General features: G+C 40.6%; 1 protein-coding gene across 2 annotated transcripts in view; it reads left to right on the forward strand.

The window, feature by feature from the left end:
- CLTCL1 (clathrin heavy chain like 1) overlaps positions 1-21,792 on the forward strand; it is a 54,975-nt gene that overhangs the window by 20,881 nt on the left and 12,302 nt on the right. For both annotated transcript variants that reach the window (XM_044990355.1, XM_044990356.1), the window contains exons 4-24: positions 227-388; positions 1,527-1,640; positions 3,435-3,608; positions 4,802-4,999; positions 5,431-5,631; positions 5,777-5,929; positions 6,684-6,806; positions 7,699-7,836; positions 8,241-8,405; positions 9,420-9,600; positions 10,317-10,480; positions 11,460-11,585; positions 12,167-12,309; positions 14,070-14,304; positions 16,385-16,507; positions 17,911-18,056; positions 18,620-18,803; positions 19,387-19,579; positions 20,062-20,219; positions 20,385-20,549; positions 21,392-21,499. In XM_044990355.1, the coding sequence (XP_044846290.1) occupies positions 227-388; positions 1,527-1,640; positions 3,435-3,608; positions 4,802-4,999; positions 5,431-5,631; positions 5,777-5,929; positions 6,684-6,806; positions 7,699-7,836; positions 8,241-8,405; positions 9,420-9,600; positions 10,317-10,480; positions 11,460-11,585; positions 12,167-12,309; positions 14,070-14,304; positions 16,385-16,507; positions 17,911-18,056; positions 18,620-18,803; positions 19,387-19,579; positions 20,062-20,219; positions 20,385-20,549; positions 21,392-21,499 (3,354 nt within the window). The remainder of the gene's footprint in view (positions 1-226; positions 389-1,526; positions 1,641-3,434; positions 3,609-4,801; positions 5,000-5,430; positions 5,632-5,776; positions 5,930-6,683; positions 6,807-7,698; positions 7,837-8,240; positions 8,406-9,419; positions 9,601-10,316; positions 10,481-11,459; positions 11,586-12,166; positions 12,310-14,069; positions 14,305-16,384; positions 16,508-17,910; positions 18,057-18,619; positions 18,804-19,386; positions 19,580-20,061; positions 20,220-20,384; positions 20,550-21,391; positions 21,500-21,792) is intronic.

Genomic DNA, 21,792 nt, shown 5'->3' on the forward strand with positions numbered 1-21,792 from the left:
TTTTGCAGTAGGTGGGAGACCTTTCCATAAGAATGTTTTCTAGTCTTTCCTTTCAGAAGGATGTACAGCATAGTAAAAATTGATTTTGCTTCTCTGTTCTGAAAGTGTTAGTGGTTCAATTCCTATGCTCTTGATGCATATGCAACTTTTAAGTACTTGGAGAAGTCAGCTTAAACTTTTTTTTTCTCCCTCTTCCCCTCCTCCTCCCCTCCGCCCATATCATTAGCAAAATCGTGTGGTTGGTGCAATGCAATTGTACTCAGTTGATAGGAAGGTTTCCCAACCTATAGAGGGTCATGCAGCAGCCTTTGCAGAATTCAAAATTGAAGGAAACTCCAAGCCTTCCACACTCTTCTGTTTTGCTGTACGGAGCCCTGCAGGAGGCAAGGTAAAATCTATAAACCATACTGACCACTTTCAAGCTAATGTAAATTATCAGTAACCTTAAATCTTTCAGTTACCACTAAAGCTTTACAAATTAAGACCAGTTGTTAAATACTTCTAATTGTTTTTTAATGCAACTGACTTCAGTAGGGTTGCACTGATGAAATCAAACAAAGTTGACCCCTTGTTTTTTGAGGAATGGTGGCTTTAAAAAAGTGGGTGCTGTTTTGTTCGGTCAAGGCTGTTTTTTACTGTGAAGTAATCTTCTGCCTTTTCTAAGGAACTTCATAAAATTAATGTAAATATTGAAGGCAGTGAAATACCTGAGTCTAAAGGTGCCTTGACTCTCAATCTGAATAAAGCTCTAACACGTCTTGTAGCATGGTTCTCACTGAACAAGCTCACTCTGCCTCTTGTAGGCCTTAAATTGATGGCAACTATAATATAGCAGCCTTGTGGAAAAGTTAAAGCCTAACTGAGTCTGAAGTATTGACTCTGAAGAAGTTAGATTCTTGTGCCTTAAGTTTTAAGTTGATGGAGTTCTGAACCAAAAGATCATAAAATACAATAGATGTGCCACACTTGCTAAGCTGCCCTGTAGTGTGGAGAACAACTACTTGGTTTTAATGGGTTGGATAATATTTCAATAGCTTCTCACAAGATGCAACATCCCTGGAAAGACAAAATTGTTTGGACTAAAATCTTGACAACCTGTCCATGGCAAACTTTTTGCTCTTATATTGAACTCTTCAAGATTGAGTACAACTGAAGCTGCCTAATCCAAGAGATGGCAGCGATAGTGTTTTAGAACAGAGCTAGCGCACTTTTTTTTTTAAATGTCTGGGCAGTGCTTTGACTAATGATTTGGAAAGTAAGAAATTGTTTTATCAAAAGCAGAGGTTCTCTCCCTCTTTAAAAGTTTTTACTAAAACCAAGCATCTTGGACAACTCTAGGGTTCTAGAATCATGAATATTGGCTGAAAATCTTCATGGGTAAGTTGCATAAAAGGTATTGAAACAGTTAATTGCCTGGTCTGTAGCCTGTTTGGGAAGCATTGATTGGATGGGGGAGCAACTTGTTGCTTAGCAGGATTTTGCTTACAAACTTTTTGTCTTGGTGACATGCAATTCCTTCTTCCCAGCTGCATATAATAGAAGTAGGTCAACCTGCTACTGGAAACCAGCCCTTTGTAAAGAAAGCTGTTGATGTGTTTTTCCCTCCTGAGGCTCAGACAGACTTCCCTGTGGCAATGCAGGTAAGGTATACAAGAGTGCACACTAAACCCATGTCAAGCTGCTCATGAACTGGCCAACATAGGCATGTATAATAGCATTTCACATACTCTATGTGGTGGAGGATATGTGGATGTAATATGTATATGGCACATCTCTGAATAGAATCCTAGAATAAGTGACCTCTGTTTTTATTCCTGGTCCAAGAAGGTGCATTCACTTCAGGCCATGTTTTCAGTGGTGATAGCCACTTCTTTTTTTAAATGTAGACTTGCACATAGACAGCTGACTAAAAAATACCAACACTTTTTTTTATGGTAAATTCAAAGTTTGGGGCATTTGAAAGCCAAAACAGCCTCCTAAAAACAGAATTTTTGGACCAAAATGAGAACTGACTTTGACCAAGCACTCTTTATCAAGATTTTTTTGGCTGAAATTTCAAAGTCTGTGTGGAAAATCTAATTCTCCATTTTATGAACTGAGTCCTTTAGGAATCATAAACCTCACTTAACTGAGTTAAATAGTATCCGAGTCTTCGCTGTAAAGAGTGTGACTTCACTCTTGCTTCGTAGATGTTGCTGTCAAATCAGCCATGTATTTTATTCTTCCATAACACAGCCAATGCTGGAAGCATAGCTCACTCTAAAGGCGGAGATATCCAAAGTGCAGCACGAGGAAGACCACCCCACATAGGGCATACTTCTCAAATTTAGTACTCCAAAACTGCTTCCAACCCACTTCTGTAAAAATTGAACTAGCAATAAAAAGCACCTCACTGGATTTAAAAAAACCTCAAGTTGCTGTTACACATGAGCATTCTATTTCAGAAATTCTCCTACCTGTCCAAATACAAACATACTATTAAAGTCTGCTGAAATGAGCTGTAGTTTTGTGACTTAAGGATAGAGCTGGGAATAAGAACTGCAGAAGCCTAATTTTGGCTCTGTCAGACTTTCTCCTTGGTCAAGTCATGTCTCCCCATCATGATTTGAGAACTTGCATAAGGGGAGTCAGTCATCTTGTGACTGACCAGATGTGCAAAGTATAGTGGAAAACTACTTGTGTTCAGAGGCAAAAGTGCTAAATTACATCTTTGGCTGTCCATAGATGTGAAATTGCTAGCTAGTATAGTAGTCCAAATTTAGCAGAAGATACTTGTTTAATTTCAGGTGATGAGCAATTTTTTTCTATGATCTTGGGTAATGATAGACAGCTGCCTCTTGACCTAATAGTATCAGTGGATTAAAAAATTTCACAAGCAGTTGTATACTGGTGACTTTACTTCCAGTTGAGGCTTTCTGTCATAAAGCCATCTCTCAACACCACTGCTTAACATGTTTCAGTTGAATTCATGTCTAAAAGTGAGACTTGCATAATTTTACAACTACATTGACATTTTTAGGTTAGTTGATGGACTTCTCTAGCTATTCAAAACTGGCTGGCCTTCCTAGAAAAGAACAGTGGGATTGTAGCACTAGTTTTCACGTTAACTGAAGCTCTTAATGCAGATATTATAGCTTGTATAATCAACATCCTAGCTTAGCCATGCATGGGATATCTTAACTTCTACTCTGGAGACCGATGTCTTCTATCTGCCACTAGTATGGAATTGCAGCTCTGTAAGTGACCAACAGGATTGTTACACTCCTTCCTTGCAACCTGAGAGCTTACAGCTGCATCCTCACCTTTTGCCAACTAAACAGTGTAGTGAGAATATTCTCCTGCTACACAGCTGCCTTAAGTTTCTAGTAGCTTGTATTTTGACAGCTCCCTTAAACTATATTGAAATATTCCTAATTGTCTTTCCCTTTTGGCAGATTGGAACTAAGCATGGCGTTATCTACCTGATCACGAAGTATGGGTACATTCACATGTATGACTTGGAATCTGGAGTGTGTATTTACATGAACCGTATTAGTGCTGACACAATCTTTGTAACAGCTCCTCATGAACCTTCTTCTGGCATTATTGGTGTGAATAAAAAAGGACAGGTAAATTGAGTCCTGTCTGCTCTTGAGCCTCTAACTGGTCATAGGAATACCCTAGTGACTTCTGCGCAGGACAACTAAAGGCATAGTCAGTACCATTATCTAAGGTAGTATGGTACTCTTGATTAGATAACAATATGCCAAAGATTAGTTAAGATCTCGGACCTTTGATTTACACTGCCACAACTGTACGGGGAAAAAGTGTGCAGTAATGTTTTGTAGTGTAAGGAGGAACACGCAGGACAACATTCTGTTCCCACACCTCCTTACTGAACTTGGGTAAACTGCTCTCCCAGTTTTGAGCAAAAGTGTTTTACAAGGCAACTATAGTGCATATGGCAAGCAGCTCAAGGTTGTCATGGTTTGTTCATTGTTTAGTGAATGCAGTGACTGGCTTCCCTGTATCTGGCCACTTATTTCTTGCAGTGGTTTGACAATAACGTCTCTGACTTCCTCTCCTTTTAGTCTGATGGGAAATGGCAAGGAAACTTGCCGTGACTTCAGTTGACTGTATTTAGACAATGTATAATGCATGTAGAAAATTGTTACCACAATCCAAGACACTTAGCGTGCCAACTTGCAAGACTAGCATGTACTTGGAATGGAAAAGTTCCTTTTAATGTGCAAAAGGTGTGCCACTGAATAGCTGCTTAGAGAACATGCATCTCCAGACTTAAGATGTAAAACTTCTCTTAATTAAATCTTATTGGAAATCTAGTACCTGAAACGGTTTTAACACTTATTTGCCACTATAATGTTGCTGATATATTAAGGATATATTAAGGTATGCCAGCAATTAATACCTCAAAGGTGAGCCATTAGGCACTCAGCAAACTTCAGATTAGCATTACATACTGCAGTGTGTAATACAAGAAGCCTTGGCCCAGTTGTGATGGACACTGTACAAACAGATGGCCTTTTCCTCAAAGAGCTTATATAGCCTTAAAAGGCATACAAAACTTTAAAATAGTAGGGAGAAACAATGTGATGAAATTGCCCTCAGTTATAGGTTTCACTGGATAGACAAGCTGTGTGGATTGACAAGCTGAGTTCTAAGACCCAAAACAACAGCAATAGAACTAAGCTTTATCTACTTTTATTGTTGAGCTTCTTGGACTCTTAATTCCTTTGCTCTATTACTTTGAGCTGCTGTTTTCAGCAGGATGCTCCTGTTAAGGCTTTTTTATCCTTTTCAGGTGCTTTCAGTTTGTGTTGAAGAAGATAACATTGTGAACTATGCTACGAATGTTCTCCAGAATCCAGACCTGGGTCTGCGTATGGCTATCCGCAGTAACCTGGCTGGGGCAGAGGAACTGTTTGCCAGGAAGTTCAATACACTCTTTGCACAAGGAAGCTATGCAGAAGCTGCTAAAGTGGCAGCATCTGCACCAAAGGTGAGTGCTTTCAAAGATGAAGACTAAGGATTAAAGGTGATGCTTATTCTAACATCCTAAATACACAACTAACTCTGGCAGTTTCAGTCAAATGTGTCTTTATCTTAACCAAATTATCAAAGAGTAAACTGGTAAAGATAAGTTTCTGGTTGAAGAATCTAGCTTGTTGTGGACCCTGCAGAAGAGGAATAGCTTTTCACTAACCGCTACATTCTAGGTTGGGCATAGTATACAGAGAAGAGCATAATCAAAAGCTGCTCTTGTTAGATCAAACAACTGATTGCAAATTAAAAATACCCAAGACATCAGCATGTTTTGAGTTGGCTACTATGCATATAGTTCAGGTACAGAAAAAGGCAAGGATTATTCAAATGGATGTAACAAACCTTTTTTTAAATCTTGGGTCTCTTCCCTTTCCCGGTATCTTTCAGGGAATCCTGCGTACCAGTGATACTATCAGGAAGTTCCAGAGTGTACCAGCCCAGCCTGGGCAGGCCTCTCCCTTGCTGCAGTACTTTGGTATCTTGCTTGATCAAGGACAACTTAACAAATTTGAATCTTTAGAACTCTGCCGTCCTGTCCTGCAACAAGGACGCAAGCAGCTCCTAGAGAAATGGCTGAAGGAAGATAAGGTAGGCAAATGTTTTGGTTAAACTTAATGCCATAGTATGTCTTGTGCCAATAGATTGCTACATGTTTATGTACTTAGTGGAGATGAACCAACTATCTATCTTTTCTCTGTTCTGCCTGATCATCAAATGCTACTTCTGCTTTCAGCTGGAGTGCTCTGAGGAGCTAGGAGACCTGGTGAAGACAGCTGATCCAACCCTTGCACTCAGTGTTTACCTTCGTGCTAATGTGCCAAACAAAGTCATTCAGTGCTTTGCAGAAACTGGTCAATTCCAGAAAATAGTGCTCTATGCCAAAAAGGTAAATGTTTTTTGTTAAAGGTGTAAGATTGTGTAATACCTCTCTACTGCTAGACTCCTAGTACACATCTGTGTGCAGTACTCTAACCTGTACATACTCTGGGTATCTTCCATGAGATAAGACAAGACCTTAAACATTCCAGAGTCTGTAAAGCTGATGATCAGTTGAGAGCTGCCTTGCTCAATTTTTCATGTCATGACACTCATTTCTAAATGAACTATGATGCAGTTCTGTCCTGTAGCAGAACTAAGCCTCAACTTAACCCATAAAGAATCTGAACTCACAAAACTCTCAATTTTTGGAACACTGGAGAACATGGTCTTAGACCAGCCATATAATGGAGTCTGAACTTGAAAGATAATATCTGCAGTTTCATTTGTGTGATCACAAATACAGTAACTTGCTTGACCTTTGTCTCCCCCACCTTTTAAACTTTGGACAGCAGTTGGTCTAAAGCATTCCCCATAAACTAGTCTTCAGGTGTAGAGACTGAGCATCTGTCTCTTCCCTGGCTGGAAACATAACCGTGTAGAATAGCCTTATCTTACATTATCAGTGTATGTGGACACTTTAAACTCACTATTTTCACAGCTTGGGATGGGATAGTCTTGTGTGAGTAGGTTGCATTGTGCTGGGAATAAACATGTCTGCAGCAGGTTTCACTGAACTACAGTATGAACTTGTGAGCAAAATCTTGTAAATTCCTAAGCATTTCCAGGGAGCTTTGACCGCTAAAATTGTGTAATTATTCTAGGTTGGCTATACACCAGACTGGATCTTCTTGTTGAGAAGCGTGATGAGAGTCAGCCCAGAACAGGGACTACAGTTCTCTCAGATGTTGGTGCAGGATGAGGAGCCCCTGGCTAATATTAACCAGGTAAAAACTTGCAACTGGTAAGGATGTGGTTTAATGGACATGTAGTCCCAGCTGAAACTAATGGTGTGTTTGTAAAATAAAGTCCAATCCAGTGAATTTTGCTATACTCCTAGTATTTGAATTACCTTGATTGGGCTGTCCTATGGCCATACAGTGTTTCCAGTAATACTTCCTGTAATCTGGCATGCTGTTGATCTGCTAACCCAACTACCAAACAATCTTCAGCCAATTCTGAAGTTGAAGTTCTGCAGATCATCTTGACTTTCACAAGGAGAACAGCACCTCCTACATTGCAAGTTTGAAGCTTGGCAGTCTCCATCAGCATAGCAGAATCAGGAAGGCTGCTGCTGTTAGCCCTAATTGTGGGGGAGAACAGGGAAAGACTCCCATTCAGTGGGTAAACTAGTCCCCAGAGACTGATCAAGATTATAACTTTTTGAGGTTTTTTTATTGTAAAACAAATGGGCACTTGACTATTTCCCCAAAGAAAAAGGATTTCAATATCTTCTACTTATGAAGTAGAATACTATAACTTGCTTCACTTACTGGTTACTAAATAGTTGTCTGACATATGAGCCAAAATGACCTCTGTCATCAAATTCAGACACTAAAAGTACAAGTCTGAAATCTCTCTGACATAGTGAATAAAAACATTTTAAGGTAAGTCAGTTTGAGAACCCTCTCAAAAGGTAAAATGTAAGTAGAAACACTACTACTGTAGTAGTACAATGCTGGAAGCTTTAATGTAACTTAACAAGTTGGTTACAAAGAGGTGCTGCATATGTTGTGAGATAGCTCCTTTGAGGATTGGCTGCAGTACTCCTAACTTATACTCAAAATTGTATAAGAACTTATGTGGGTGAATGACTGATTTGATTACTGTCCACTTCAGATCGTAGATGTATTCATGGAGAACAGTCTCATTCAGCAGTGCACTTCCTTCTTGTTGGATGCTTTGAAGAATAATCGCCCTGCTGAAGGACACCTTCAGACACGTCTGTTGGAAATGAATCTGATTCATGCACCACAAGTAAGATTCCTCAATCTAGTCTCCTTAAAATAAGTCTCATTCACCATTTCCTTCACCCCTTCTTGAAAAAACTAGCAAACTTTTTTAGAACTCCAGCCATTTAGAAAACAATGCTTTTGATGGTAGCAGTCTCCAGTTACAGGCATAGTTGAGATAAAGCATTACTGTGGAGAGTGAAAAGGGTGGATGTGCAGATACGTATTGTAAGGACGTTGTAAAGTGATATATTTTTAGAATAAACCTCTGTAGAAGTGCAGTGTGACAGACTTTGAGTTACAATTAATGTGGCCTGTGTTCCCAGAAACTCTCTCCTTTTATGTAGTTTCTTTGTATGATAACGTTACATCTTGACTGTGGGTGGAAACTGGAAGCTTAAAGTTCAACAACAAATTGTATCCTCTTAGGTTGCAGATGCCATCCTTGGAAACCAGATGTTTACGCTCTATGATCGTGCTCACATTGCTCAGTTATGTGAAAAGGCAGGCTTGCTACAGAGAGCACTGGAGCACTACACTGATCTCTACGATATAAAACGAGCTGTAGTTCACACTCACCTCTTAAACCCTGAGGTAAGACTAATTTCAGCTGAATTTTGCTTTGTGGGTTAAATGTAACTAAGTTTCTCCTGCTGTCACTTACCTATCCATAAACTAAGCTTTCCTGCTAAAAGGGAATTAAAGTAATACACTAAGCATTGCAAGCACGTGTAACCAAATCCCTAGCCCCATGGTTCTTAACCAGGGTACATGTATCCCTGGAGATACAGAGGTCTTCCACAAGGTACAGCAACCCATCTAGATATTTGCCTAGTATTACAACAGGCTACACAAAAAGCAATAGCAATGTCAGTACAAACTAAAATTTCATACAGACAATGGCTTGTTTATACAGCTGTATATACTACAAACTGAAATGTAAGTACAATATTTATATTCCAATCAATTTTATAATTACATGGTAAAATGAGAGAGTCAGCAATTTTTCAGTAATAGTGTGCTGTGACACTTTTTTGGTTTTTTGGTAAGCAAATAGCTTTTAAGTGAGGTGAAACTTGGGGTGTGCAAGACAAATCAGACTCCTGAAAGGGACACAGTAGTCTGGAAAGGTTGAGAGCCACTACCCTAAACCAGCTCAAATGAGTAGCTTCAGTGACTGGCCAGTAGGTGTTCAGCCATACATCTGTAACTAACGTGAGGAAAACCTTAATTGTTCAAACTCAGTCTACATTTACCTGTAGCAATTCTAAACCTGAATTCAATCTCTTGGCAGCTCAGACGCCTACCTAGTGAAACTAATTCTCGCCCACAACAAAATCACGTGGTATTCAAAACAGTATTTGACTTAATGAACTCTGAGATCATATGTAGCAGAGTCCTTGTTGCTATCGTTTAATTTTTAGGAGTTAAACAGAGAGCACTATTGGAAGGTCAAGAATGACAAGTACACATTCTCTCCTGTTGCACTTCTGGGACACGTACATATGTTTCCACCTGCCAACCATGCAGAATGTAATGACTTCTTCCCCTGCTGAACTTCAGCGAGGTGTATACAACTACTAAAACCATTTTAACTTTTGTCCTTAGTGGCTTGTAAACTTCTTTGGCTCTCTGTCAGTTGAGGACTCTGTGGAATGTCTGCGTGCTATGCTATCGGCCAACATCCGACAAAACCTACAGCTCTGTGTGCAAGTAGCTTCTAAATACCATGAGCAGCTTGGCACCCAGTCTCTCGTGGAGCTGTTTGAATCTTTTAAAAGTTATGAAGGTGAGGTGCCCTTCTGTTTGGAGGGAGGTACTTGGTTTCAATCTGTTTTGAGAGGAAGGAGAGTTGAGTGGCGTACTAGTACTCAGCCTTTCAGTTTGAACCAAGCATTAGATTTACTGTAGTCTGGTGCTTGCAACTGTTTTGCAGAAGACACCTAGTTACTATGTCTCCAGGAAAGCATCATATCTGGGTGGAGGAAGGCAACCATATGTGTAGCTAAAAAAAACAGGAGTACTTGTGGCACCTTAAAGACTAACAAATTTATTGTAGCATGAGCTTTCGTGAGCTAAAGCTCACTTCTTCGGATGCATAGAATGGAACACACAGACAGGAGATATTTATACATACAGAGAACATGAAAAGGTGGAAGTATGCATACCAACAGGCAGAGTCTAATCAATTGAGATGAGCTATCATTAGCAGGAGGAAAAAAAACTTTTTGAAGTGATAATTAAGATGGCCCATAGAAGGTGTGAGGAGAACTTAACTACATGTGTATATGTACACTATATGTGTAGCTAACAGTCTAAGTGTTCCTGTTGGCAGCTTTCCTTGGAGACTATTGTGGGACTACTTAAATTCACCTGTCCTGTCTCACCACTTATCAGTGGCTTCCTTCCTTATTCATACTAAATTATCAAAGCATAAACTCCTTATCTAGGTGATGAACTCTAAATGTTCATAGCTATAAGTCGGTAACCTCTGCTTATTTCTAGGATTGTTTTATTTCCTGGGTTCTATTGTGAACTTCAGCCAGGATCCAGACGTCCACTTCAAATATATCCAGGCAGCCTGTAAGACGGGTCAAATTAAGGAGGTAGAAAGGATCTGCCGTGAAAGTAACTGCTATAACCCTGAACGAGTGAAGAATTTTCTCAAGGTAACTTCCCTGACTTTTGGCTAGAATAGTAATAGTAGAAAAGTAACCTTTCCTCATAAGTCCAGGTTTTCTAGACCTTCTGACTATAGTTTTTGCTTGCCCCTGGACTTTCTCTGTTTTGTCCACTTTTCCTAAAGTTCAGTGCCCAAAATTGGACACTATCCTCCAGCCCAGGCTTCACCAGTGCCAAGTACAGCAGGACAAATATCTCCATGTCTTACATGGCACTCTCGTGTCATTACACCCAAGAATGACATTGGTTTTTTGCAATTGCATCAAGTTAGCTCATATTCAATTTGTGATCTGCTATAACCCACAGATCCTTTTTAGCAGAACTCAGTGATGTTTGCTGTGTTATGCTTGCCCAAGTTTCAGGGGAAACTTACTTCCAACTCTGGGTGTGGGGAGGCAAGCATTCCTTCCAGTGACTCACTTTATTAATACAATCAGGCTTTTTACTGGTCATTCTACAAGAGTGGGGGGAGGGGAGGGAAGTGATGTTTATGCAGCTGGGCCCAGGTGCATGTTCTTTCTTGCTTGAACTTTTGGCTTCCAGATTCTTAACCCTGGTTTAAGTGATTCTGGGTGTCCAACTTGACTCCTTTTAAGGGGCCTGACTCTCAAAGTGCTGAGCATCCACTCTCAGCCAAGACCTCTAACGGTAGATATCTAAGTGCATCCAGGATTTGCTAGTCACTGCTTTAAAAGGGCAAGAGGTTTTTTGTTTTTAAAGTAGAAGTGCTCCTCATTTGGCTGTCTATGATGGAACACGATGGGCTCTTCAGTATTTGTATCAAAGGATCAGACTGCAGTCAATTTAGAGTCAGCATTTTTCTGAATGGTAGCCTTTTGCTGGTCCTAAATTAGGAAAATAGTTAAGGCGCTCTGCTCACATCCCCACATAATTTGTAAAGATAGTGACTTTTCTGTTTTCTCTTCCTTTTCAACTCCTTTCCATTTCCCTCCCCCAAACATACAGGAGGCCAAGCTCACAGACCAGCTTCCTCTAATCATTGTTTGTGACAGATTTGACTTTGTTCATGACCTGGTTCTCTACTTATACCGCAACAACCTGCAGAAGTACATAGAGATCTATGTTCAGAAGGTAAAGTACAATCTCTTCTAAAGAATAAACTTGGAGACAGGCTCCAGCCTATATACTGGGAGCTTTGGTTTACCTGAGGCTCTGTAGTTCAGAAGTGGTTCAGCCCCATAAGACTTAAACCTTCTTATTGGCTAATAGAGCAGAATGAAACACCAAGATTTCAATGAAATGTTACTTAATTGAGCTCTCCTCCCCGCCCCCCCCCCCCCACACTTCTGTATTGCTATAGCAATTTAGGCTTATTGATCACTCTGATATATGAAACCAAGGAATGCTACTTCCCCAGTACGTAGGCTGGGGAAGTTTGTCACTAAAGTATGTTCCTGATTAGATTTTGGGGGTAGAAGGGGTCAGTCTCAGGGAACTATGACTATTCTTTTGGTGGCCTTTGTAGAATATTGCTGGTTAACACTAATTTAGTGATGGATTAACTTGTACTTGCTAAGTTTCACTTAGGAACACTTCGGGCAACTAATTAAAGTAGTCCTGTTTCCTACACTTCTAAACACTAAAGAATTTTTTTAAAAATCCCTTCAGTTATGGCACAGTCCAGAAACCATTCTTATGGTGGTTTATTCTAGGTGAATCCAAGCCGTATACCAGCAGTAATTGGAGGGCTTCTTGACGTGGATTGTTCTGAAGATGTTATTAAGAACTTGATCATGGTGGTTCGAGGCCAGTTCTCAACTGATGAGCTGGTGGCTGAAGTGGAAAAAAGAAATAGGTAAGAATAGAATATAAAGGTACTTAGTATAAACAGTCATTCCATTTTGCTCCAGTAAAAGGCTTCCCCCTTGGTATACAGGAGTTGTATCTGTTGCTCTAAGTCAATTCCATTTTGAAAGATGGAAGTAAAAATCATGAAAGGAATTAATATGGTGCTTGCTAATGTGAGGCAGTTCTCTTGAGTAAGAAAAGGAATTCTGTATGTGGCATTTCAGACACATGAGTAGAGGGTGTCACAGTATCACATTATCTGATAATTCAGACCATGTATGGCAGTCTTCAAAACTGAGAATAGCTCACTTTTTTTGTCCCATTCATGAATATGGGAACAGGAAGATCACTCAGCCTTGTGTAATGGGAGAAAAGAAACAGCCCTATGTCTAGACTTGAGTTTTGAGACACAGTCCTTGACTAGAACAAACAGTAGCTATTGTATGGAAGTATACATCAGGAGAACGTGTGTGAGTAAAAATACACAATGACTTTGATCAGCTTAGTAGAACAGGAATGGAGACGGGGCAAGATATTGCAAATGTTGGGACAATGTGGTTCCACTGTGCCACTTTCTCAAATTCAGGGAAGAAAAGAAATAACTTTCTAACAGGAAAGCCTAAAAAGCCATCGCAGAGCATTCTGTCAGCTGAAGGACTTGTTTTTGTTGCATTTTTTTTCTGTAAGTAGTGGGACCAGGAAACTAATGTCATACAGGGTGCACTAGCTATAAAAGTGTCCACTGGGCTCAAATCCTAATCACAAGCAAGAATTTGCTAAATCATCTTCTGAAAACTTCCACAAACTTTCTACAATACTAGAAGTATGGAATCCATGAAGTATCCTTTCACTATATCATTTAAACTTAAAGCCTAAATCACTCTCTTCTCTCCTAATAAACCTTGCCATTCTTAACACTTGCAAAATTCATTTTGTTCCTATCTTACCCTACTGAAAATATCTGTGGTCTGGTTAATTCTGTCCTTAACCTAAGCAGAAGTCATTAACCCAAAAGTCAGTTACTAAAGCTCTTTTCCTACTGCTTTTAATTTTTTTCCTACCGCCTCAAGTTTTTGCTCTAGCTTCCCCTATTTTAAACTTGGGATTTAAACTATTCTGATGTACTTGTGTTCATCTACCCTTGCTGCTTCCTGCGTTATCAATCCTTTTCTGACTGTCCTCTCCCGGTACAGCTGCTTTAATGTTACACTTTGCTTGCAGCAGTTTCCCAGTTGATGTATAGCATGTTCCATATGCCCTACTCTGAACTTGTTAAATGAGTACAGTATTTTTAAAATGAACTCTCCTCCTGAGGGACTTAATGTGCACAGATCACCTGTGTACTGACACTGCTTTAATCAGTTAGATTTTACTCTAAACAAGCATTCTTGAGGCACCTATGGCTCCAGAAGCACTATCTTTGAGTTATGACTAGGTTTCTTCCAGTCTCTCCCCTCTGTCCTGCCTATCGAGATTTTTTTTTTTCCCTTTAAAAGGATCAGAGAAACTCCAAAGAGTCTGTATGCATGTCCCTCAACAATGAAAAGCTTAGGGACATTTTAAGTCTTAAATGGGTTATTTGGTAGATCTGGATCAAATCATTCTAACCTTGACTGAAGACCAATATACTGGGACCACAGCCTTTCTGGGGAACAACCTTGACCTTAAAGTTTGCTGGCACTCCTCTCAAGTTAAGGAATAGAATTGAAAACTTTTTAATAGCACTTTTGGTTTGCAAACTTAACGAACTTTATTTTCCCCCAAAAGGCTCAAGTTGCTGCTGCCGTGGCTGGAATCTAGAATTCATGAAGGCTGTGAAGAACCTGCCACCCACAATGCTCTGGCTAAAATTTACATTGACAGTAACAATAATCCTGAGCGGTTTCTCCGGGAGAACCCATACTATGACAGCTGTGTTGTAGGCAAATACTGTGAAAAAAGGGACCCTCATTTGGCCTGTGTTGCTTATGAGAGGGGACAGTGTGACCTTGAACTCATCAAGGTTAGCAAAACTTGCTTTTGTATTTACAAGTCTCCTGTAGTCTAATGTTAAGAGGTTTGAGTGGTGGTGGGTTTTCAGATGTCAATATTGGTGTAACCAATGTTCTGATTAGACTGTTAACCCTGAGTCTTTCTAACACTGGCCAAGTCCTATGTGTCTTAACTTAAAATTCCATTGAAACAGTAAGGTTTAGCTATGTAACATTAAATCCCACCTCAGCCATTCCATAACTTATGTTTAAATAGCCCTAAATAAAAGCTATTACAGTAGTCTTCGGGTCCACAGTAGAAAGAAGGTACCAGGTGCAATTGGAAAAAGGTCCCTGAACACGTTTGATTCTAGTGTTAGTAGTCTTGGATAGATTGTCTTGGTTTCCGAAGTCCCAAATGGGAATGGACTCCCTCTACCATATATCCCTTGCCAGCTCTTCCCATTGCTTCTGCCAACTAGTCAACATAAGCCTCAACAAACTCAACTTCATCAACAGTTGATCACTTGTTCCAGTGCACACACCAAGTCTGGTGGAAACAGCTTAGTAGTATCAGCATATGGAGCACCCTCTAGTCCACACTTATATAACATGTCCCAGCCTGGAATCACTGCCTGCTGGAATGTGGTGTGGTTCCTTAAGGGATTACCCTTCCTATAGGTGTTACACTGCACTAATTTAATGATTCAGTTTGAAAAGCTTGGCTGTGTCCACTATGCAGCAGTTGAGTCCAGTTTTTACATGCTGTCTTATGGAAGTGTGGAAGGGAGAATATAGCCACAAGTGGTGGTCTTAATAGATTAATTCAATATCTGAATCAAGAGTAGTTTACTGCGAAGTTTTTATTTAGAAACAGTTTTCCAGGTTCAGCTCTCGAAAGTGGACAGACCTGGATTGTGACTGTTCCATGCTCCCTTCTTGGGTTGTGAATTCTGTGGTACACTTGCTTTCTCCTAACCAAGGTGCTCTGCAAAGGGGTTTTTGTCTTCCAACAGCCAAATTTTCTATTACAGAAACTGATTTCCCCCCTCCCCCCCCACCAAAAAAAGAGAATCAAAGGCGCTCCTCTGGGCATAGGCCCTTTCCTAGGGTGAACTGGGAATCTTACTTTGGCCATCTGTTACCTGTGCAGCTCATTGCTGTGAGAACTGTATAGAAATGAAATGTAACCTTTAACTTCTGTGCACATATCCTCTTGATAGGAGGGGAGGTTACCAGGCTCTATCTGCATTTACATGATTTGAGACCAGCTCTGGTCAGACTTCAGTCACAGAACCATTTTAATTACAACATAAAATCAGGAAGTGCTAACCTTGGTACCCAGCCTAATCTTAAGCAGTAATGGAAGGAAGGATTGGACTCTAGGCTCCTATTAAAATGGCTTGAAAAACAAAACATACCTTGCTGTCCATTGAAGCTGGTGCTGATAAAATGTAACTTGGTTACACTGAGTCACAAGATTCAAACTGTGCAATTAGAATCAGTAGAAAAATACAAAACCATTGTGAGAATTTACTTCCTCTGCTGTATCATTGATAAACTTCTGCACATTGTTTCCATTAGGTAAAACTGTAGCCCACAAACAGTTAGTTACTTAGAAGCTTATAGTTGTAGAAACATTCTGTGAAATTCAAAAGATTTTACAAAATAGAAACATTCTAGTGCTGCTTGACAATGAAACTGAGTGAAGGCTTCAGATAAAATAAAACTGACCTAAACTTCCTCCACTCCAAAATGAATCCCCTTCTAGGTCTGAAATTTGTCAGAAGCCTGTGTAGTTCATGGCTTCAGACAGCAGTAGAAATATTACCATGAGAAGTTGTCATCCAATTTCTGTTGGACAAAAGCAAGAAAAGCTCGTAACTTTGCAAGAGATCCTGTCTGCTGAGAGCCTTTTAGATTAGAGGCTAGTTAAGAATCCAAACTTGAGTCTGTGTGACACTTAGTGATGGCCAATAACTAGTTGTATGCAGAAACTATGGTCTGAGTGTGGCTCATTATTAATGTCAAAAAGCCAAACTTGTGTTGGGTGGGATCTCATTGTAAGTGTTCCCTTAACTATACGTGTGTTCATGATTTTCTCTTTTTCAGGTTTGCAATGAGAACTCCTTGTTCAAGAGTGAGGCTCGCTATTTGGTACGCAGAAAGGATCCAGAACTTTGGGCAAATGTCCTTGAGGAAAACAGTCCATTCAGACGACAGCTCATCGATCAGGTACAGTAAAGTAACTGGTTCTACAATTAGAAATGAAAGCTGTTATTCTGAAGTCAGAAGATACTGGATGACTCCAGAATCCCTTGCTCACATCCCCCCAATACTTGTGCTAACCCTATCAGCCCCTCTACTTCAGCGTTTACTTTAATTATCTTCTATCCGAGGGGTGGGCAATAACTTTCACTGGGTCGGGGGGGGCTGTTGTGGGAGCAGCAGTGATGTGTGCTCTGTAGAACCTGTGTGTTCAAAAGGTCTTACACCTCCCTTAACTCCTCTCCAAATACCTGTGAAGTGGCTTTCCCCCTTGCTTGTGGAATTAATGGGCTGCTTGAACAGCTGGAAGATCAGAAGAGCTCCCAGGTAGACAAGTTGTCTGGGACTTGTGTGACCCTCTTCCCCCTTCTTTTGAGCTTAGCTATCGGTACAATAAACGTGTTTGAATTCTGCCAAACTCTGGTGGGTCATTAGTCCTCCCTAAGCTTACTAGCTGGCCCAGTTTTAAGATAAGTTGTCACGGGTCACACATTTCTACTATATTAATGGAGGGGGTGCAGGGTCTGAGAGGGAGTGTGGGTGCAGGAGGGGGTTCTGACCTGGGGCAGGGGATTGGGGTGCAAAGTGCAGGCGCTGGCCAGGAGGTGCTTACCTCATGCAGCTCAGTGGGGCACTCAGGCAGGCTACCTGCCATTGCCCCACACCTCTCCTGGAAGCAGCTGGCTGCTGGCACCATAGCACATCTCTACATACCCCTTGTGGCGAGGGGGGCAGTGGGTCTCCCCCACAGTGAGAACAGTGCTGGGGGCAGGCAGCACATGGAGCTGTCTTCCCTTTCTCTCCCCCCCTGCCAGGGGTGCGTAGAGACATGCCGGCAGCAGCCAGCCAGGAGCACCTCACTATGCCGCAGGACTTTGGCTGCTATCTGTGGACCAGACAAATGTTAGGCAGGCCATACTTTGCCCACCCTGTTCTATACAGTGTCAAAATTATTTCATCACTGACAGGGGCCAGTATAACTAGCACTTGTCTAGTCTCTTTAATGCAATACTATCTGTAAAAGTAATTGAATCTCATCTGGGATAGTTAAAACTAAGGGACACTGCTCATACTGTAAGGCTAGTGCCGTGGTATGCTTTATTAAATGGCTGTGAAATGCCATCATCATTCACTAATACTAGTGAATCAATATTTCAAAGCCATCTACATGACAGATTGAAAGGAATCTTTGATAGCCAGAATCTTCTGATGAGAAGTTGCAGTGTTTGTTCACCTTGATGTTTCAGAATCTTGTGAGGTTCCTGACTTAATGTGTCCTACTTCAGTGGGCTGATAATTTAGATTCATAAACAAGGTTAAGACTAGGAAAAGCCCTTTCAACTACTCCTTCCAAATGTTTTCAAAATTAGGTTGTCCAGACAGCCTTATCTGAAACGCAGGATCCTGAAGAGGTTTCTGTTACCGTGAAAGCTTTCATGACTGCTGATCTGCCCAATGAACTAATTGAGCTTCTTGAGAAGATAGTCTTGGACAACTCTGTGTTCAGCGAGCATAGGTAGGTGGAAGGCGATATCCTTTCTGTTGGAAGAAATATAGAAGTGTTTTGTGACGTTCTAAGTTGTCCCCTAAACTTCTGAAATACCTGACTGCTCTGCACTCTATACGATCTTTAAATGGATATCTTTTTGGCTGCGCAAAATTTGATCTAGCGGCATTAGGGGATGTGTAGTACTAGAGAAGGTGAGCAGCCACTGAAGTGATTAAATGGTGGTATTTTAACTTTTTTTAATACAACTGAAGTAGTGCAGCCAGTGTACCAATACAAAGGAATGCTGACTCTCTTCTTTTTTTTATTAGAAAGTGAATTGATAGTGTAACAAGTAACTAAATCTTATTGTACTTCTCTCCATTATGGCTATAAAAATGGGCTAGTCAGTTTGCTATTGCAGGAGGAACAGTGTCTAAAGCCATTTAATCTACTAGACTTCTGTAAAACTCATTTTAAAACCTTAATTTTGGACTTCACTGCCTGACGGTGGCATTTTTAGGTCAAATAATGGGTAGCACCTAATGCCTCCTTTTTATAGACCATTTTTGTCCTGTTTATCCCATTTACAGGAACCTGCAGAATCTTCTGATCCTGACTGCCATTAAAGCTGATCGCACTCGTGTAATGGAATATATCAATCGTCTGGATAACTATGATGCCCCAGATATTGCAAACATAGCCATCAGTAATGAGCTATATGAAGAAGCCTTTGCTATCTTCAGGAAATTTGATGTTAATACTTCTGCAATACAGGTGAGGTGCAGTCATGGCTACCAGCTCATGTTTCATACTAAGGGTATACAGTTCATAGGAACAGGTAGAAAAAACAGGTAAATAACTCTAGGGTGGCCAGTAGACTTCTAGAAAAGTCGTACTGTACATGTAGATAAAACTACAGTCAACATACCCCCAATACAATGTTATAAATATTCTGTGGAAAAAGCTGCTTCTCGAGCACTCGAAAGTTGAGAATGGGGCAGGGGATAAGACAAATCATGAATCTGAATGTAGGTAACACAATTACTTCATTTGGATGCTGAACAATTCAGACACCAATCTCTTGGAAGTTTACATGAGTTTAAATTTAACCAGTCAGTGTTGTCTTTTCCCCAAGGAGTTCATCTTACTAAGAGGAAGACATTCCCACCCTGAAACCACAACCATTTATAGATGAACTTGAAAGGGCTGTTTTAAATCCAGAATATGTGGTTGCATGCTTTCATATCACTTATGGGGTACTTCTGCTGCTTATCCTTTGGTATGGGGAAGAGCTCTTTAGTCTTCAAATGCCTAGGACTAGAATGTCACACTTAAACTTATCTTTTTAATATCATAGGTGCTGATAGAGCACATTGGCAACCTGGACCGTGCCTATGAATTTGCAGAGAGATGTAATGAACCAGCTGTATGGAGCCAACTGGCCAGAGCACAGCTCCAAAAGGACTTGGTGAAGGAAGCCATTGACTCCTATATCAAGGCTGATGATCCCTCTGCTTACATGGAAGTTGTTCAAGCAGCTAGTAGAAACAGTAAGCTAAGTCCTTATCAGTTCTTATTAACAAGCCATGCTTAACTACAGAACATAGGAGGACTGAGCCAGATTAACAAAAGTTCAAAGTTAAAATATATATATACTGATTAGTAGATCCAGTGTTTCATCATGGGATCTATTTTTAAAGTGCTTTCACTGACTTAAATTCTCAAATCTCTACATAAAATGAGAACTATAAATGCTAACAGCACATAACTCTTGCTTTCTCGAGTAATCATGATCCAGAAGAGATGTATGGATGTTAAGAGTTGATCAGCTCAAGGAATGGTACCTAGTGCATTTTGTTTGGATGTGGGGTCAGCTAGTTCTAGCTGGGCAGTATGGCTCTTCAGTGTGTCAGTTTTTTTTGCAGAGTAGCTCGTTGCTTAACTGTTCTCTCAAACATAGTTTAGACAATGGGAAATAATTCAGAATGAAAGGAGTGGAATAGGAAACTTTGTCTTTTTTTCTCTATTTAAGATAACTGGGAGGATCTGGTTAAATTCTTGCAAATGGCCAGAAAAAAGGCCAGGGAGTCCTATGTAGAGACAGAACTTATCTTTGCTTTGGCAAAAACCAACCGCCTCTCAGAGCTGGAAGAGTTTGTGAGTGGCCCTAACAATGCCCACATTCAGCAGGTATGTATTTATGTTCCTAATAAAATAGGAAGGCCTTTACAAATAGCCTTGTCCGGTTGGAAATTTCCTGACACTCTCAAAGAACACAGGACAAGCTTTGAAAGTTTGCTCATTACCCTTGCCTGCCCCTATCAGTCCAACTCAGTTTATCCTGGTTTTTTCTAGGTTGGAGATCGCTGCTATGAGGAGGGAATGTATGATGCAGCAAAGCTGCTCTACAACAATGTATCTAACTTTGCCCGCCTGGCATCTACCTTGGTGCATCTTGGAGAGTACCAGGCAGCAGTAGACAGTGGCCGCAAAGCCAACAGCACCAGGACCTGGAAGGAGGTAATTCATCTTGCCTTACCTTTAACACTGTCTGTAGAATCCCTTTTTAGTATGTGGTACTGCTTATAGAAAATGTGCTGCTTCTCCCAAGGGTCACATTCATATTAGCTTGAAATGGTATCTTATTCCTAAACAAATCTGTGGGCTACTAGTCTTCAGAGCACTTGCTGGTCATGTAATGCTGGCTTGCCATGCTTCCAGCTACTAGATCGGGGATTCTCAGACTGGGGGTCGGGACCCCTCAGGGGGTTGCAAGGTTATTACACAGGGAGGGGGCATCGCAAGCTGTCAGTCTCCACCTCAAACCTCACCTTGCCGCCACCATTTATAATGGTGTTAAATGTAGAAAAATGTTTTTTAATTTATAAGGGAGTTTGCACTCAGGCTTGCTATGTGAAAGGGTTCACCAATATAAGTTTGAGAACCACTGTACTAGATCGTATCAAGTACTCAAACATGCTTTCTTTAATATTACTCTTCCATATGAGCAATTTCTTAGTTGCCATGTTATGCAGTCACAAGTAGGAGAAGAGGTTTCACAAGAGCAATATGGACAAGATATGGTCCACACTTTAGAAATCAGAGCCTCAATGGCCATTTTAGAACCTTTGTCTTAAATGGGATAATTCTTGCTCCTAATGGAGCATGAGGAATTCTGATTGACACTGCTTCCAGTCTATACTTCCAAGCACCTTGATTATTTGTCCTACATCTAATAGTGTCTTTGATCTAGTGTATAGAAGAAACCCTTTTTAGTCTTGCAGTTATCCAATTCATTTTGGGTAATGTGGTGTACTAGCCTGGGGGTCTAACATCAGTTTGACTAAAATCTTTTGTTACAGGTGTGCTTTGCCTGTGTGGATGGAAAGGAGTTCCGCCTAGCGCAGATCTGTGGCTTGCACATCGTAATACATGCAGATGAACTTGAAGAGCTGATTAGCTATTATCAGGTTAGATTGTTTGTTCCTTTGTTAATGATCTAAGGGAATAATTGTCTGCAGGACAATTGCAGGATTTGTTAATAGTGATCCTTAAAATCTGAGATGGCAGCAACTACGCTACCCGTCAGTGTCATGGTAACAGTTGGCATTCCCAGAACTTTTAACACCTCTCTTTGAGGATTTGTTTTAAACCACTAGTGAAACAAGCTCATTTTAAACAAGGAGCTGTGCTTAAACTGGAAAGCATCTTCACTGTGCAATGGAATAAATAAAAGGGTCAGTACTCAGAAACCTCAACCTCG

The sequence above is a fragment of the Mauremys mutica genome, chromosome 16 (assembly GCF_020497125.1).
Source record: "Mauremys mutica isolate MM-2020 ecotype Southern chromosome 16, ASM2049712v1, whole genome shotgun sequence".
NCBI classification, from domain to species: domain Eukaryota; kingdom Metazoa; phylum Chordata; order Testudines; family Geoemydidae; genus Mauremys; species Mauremys mutica.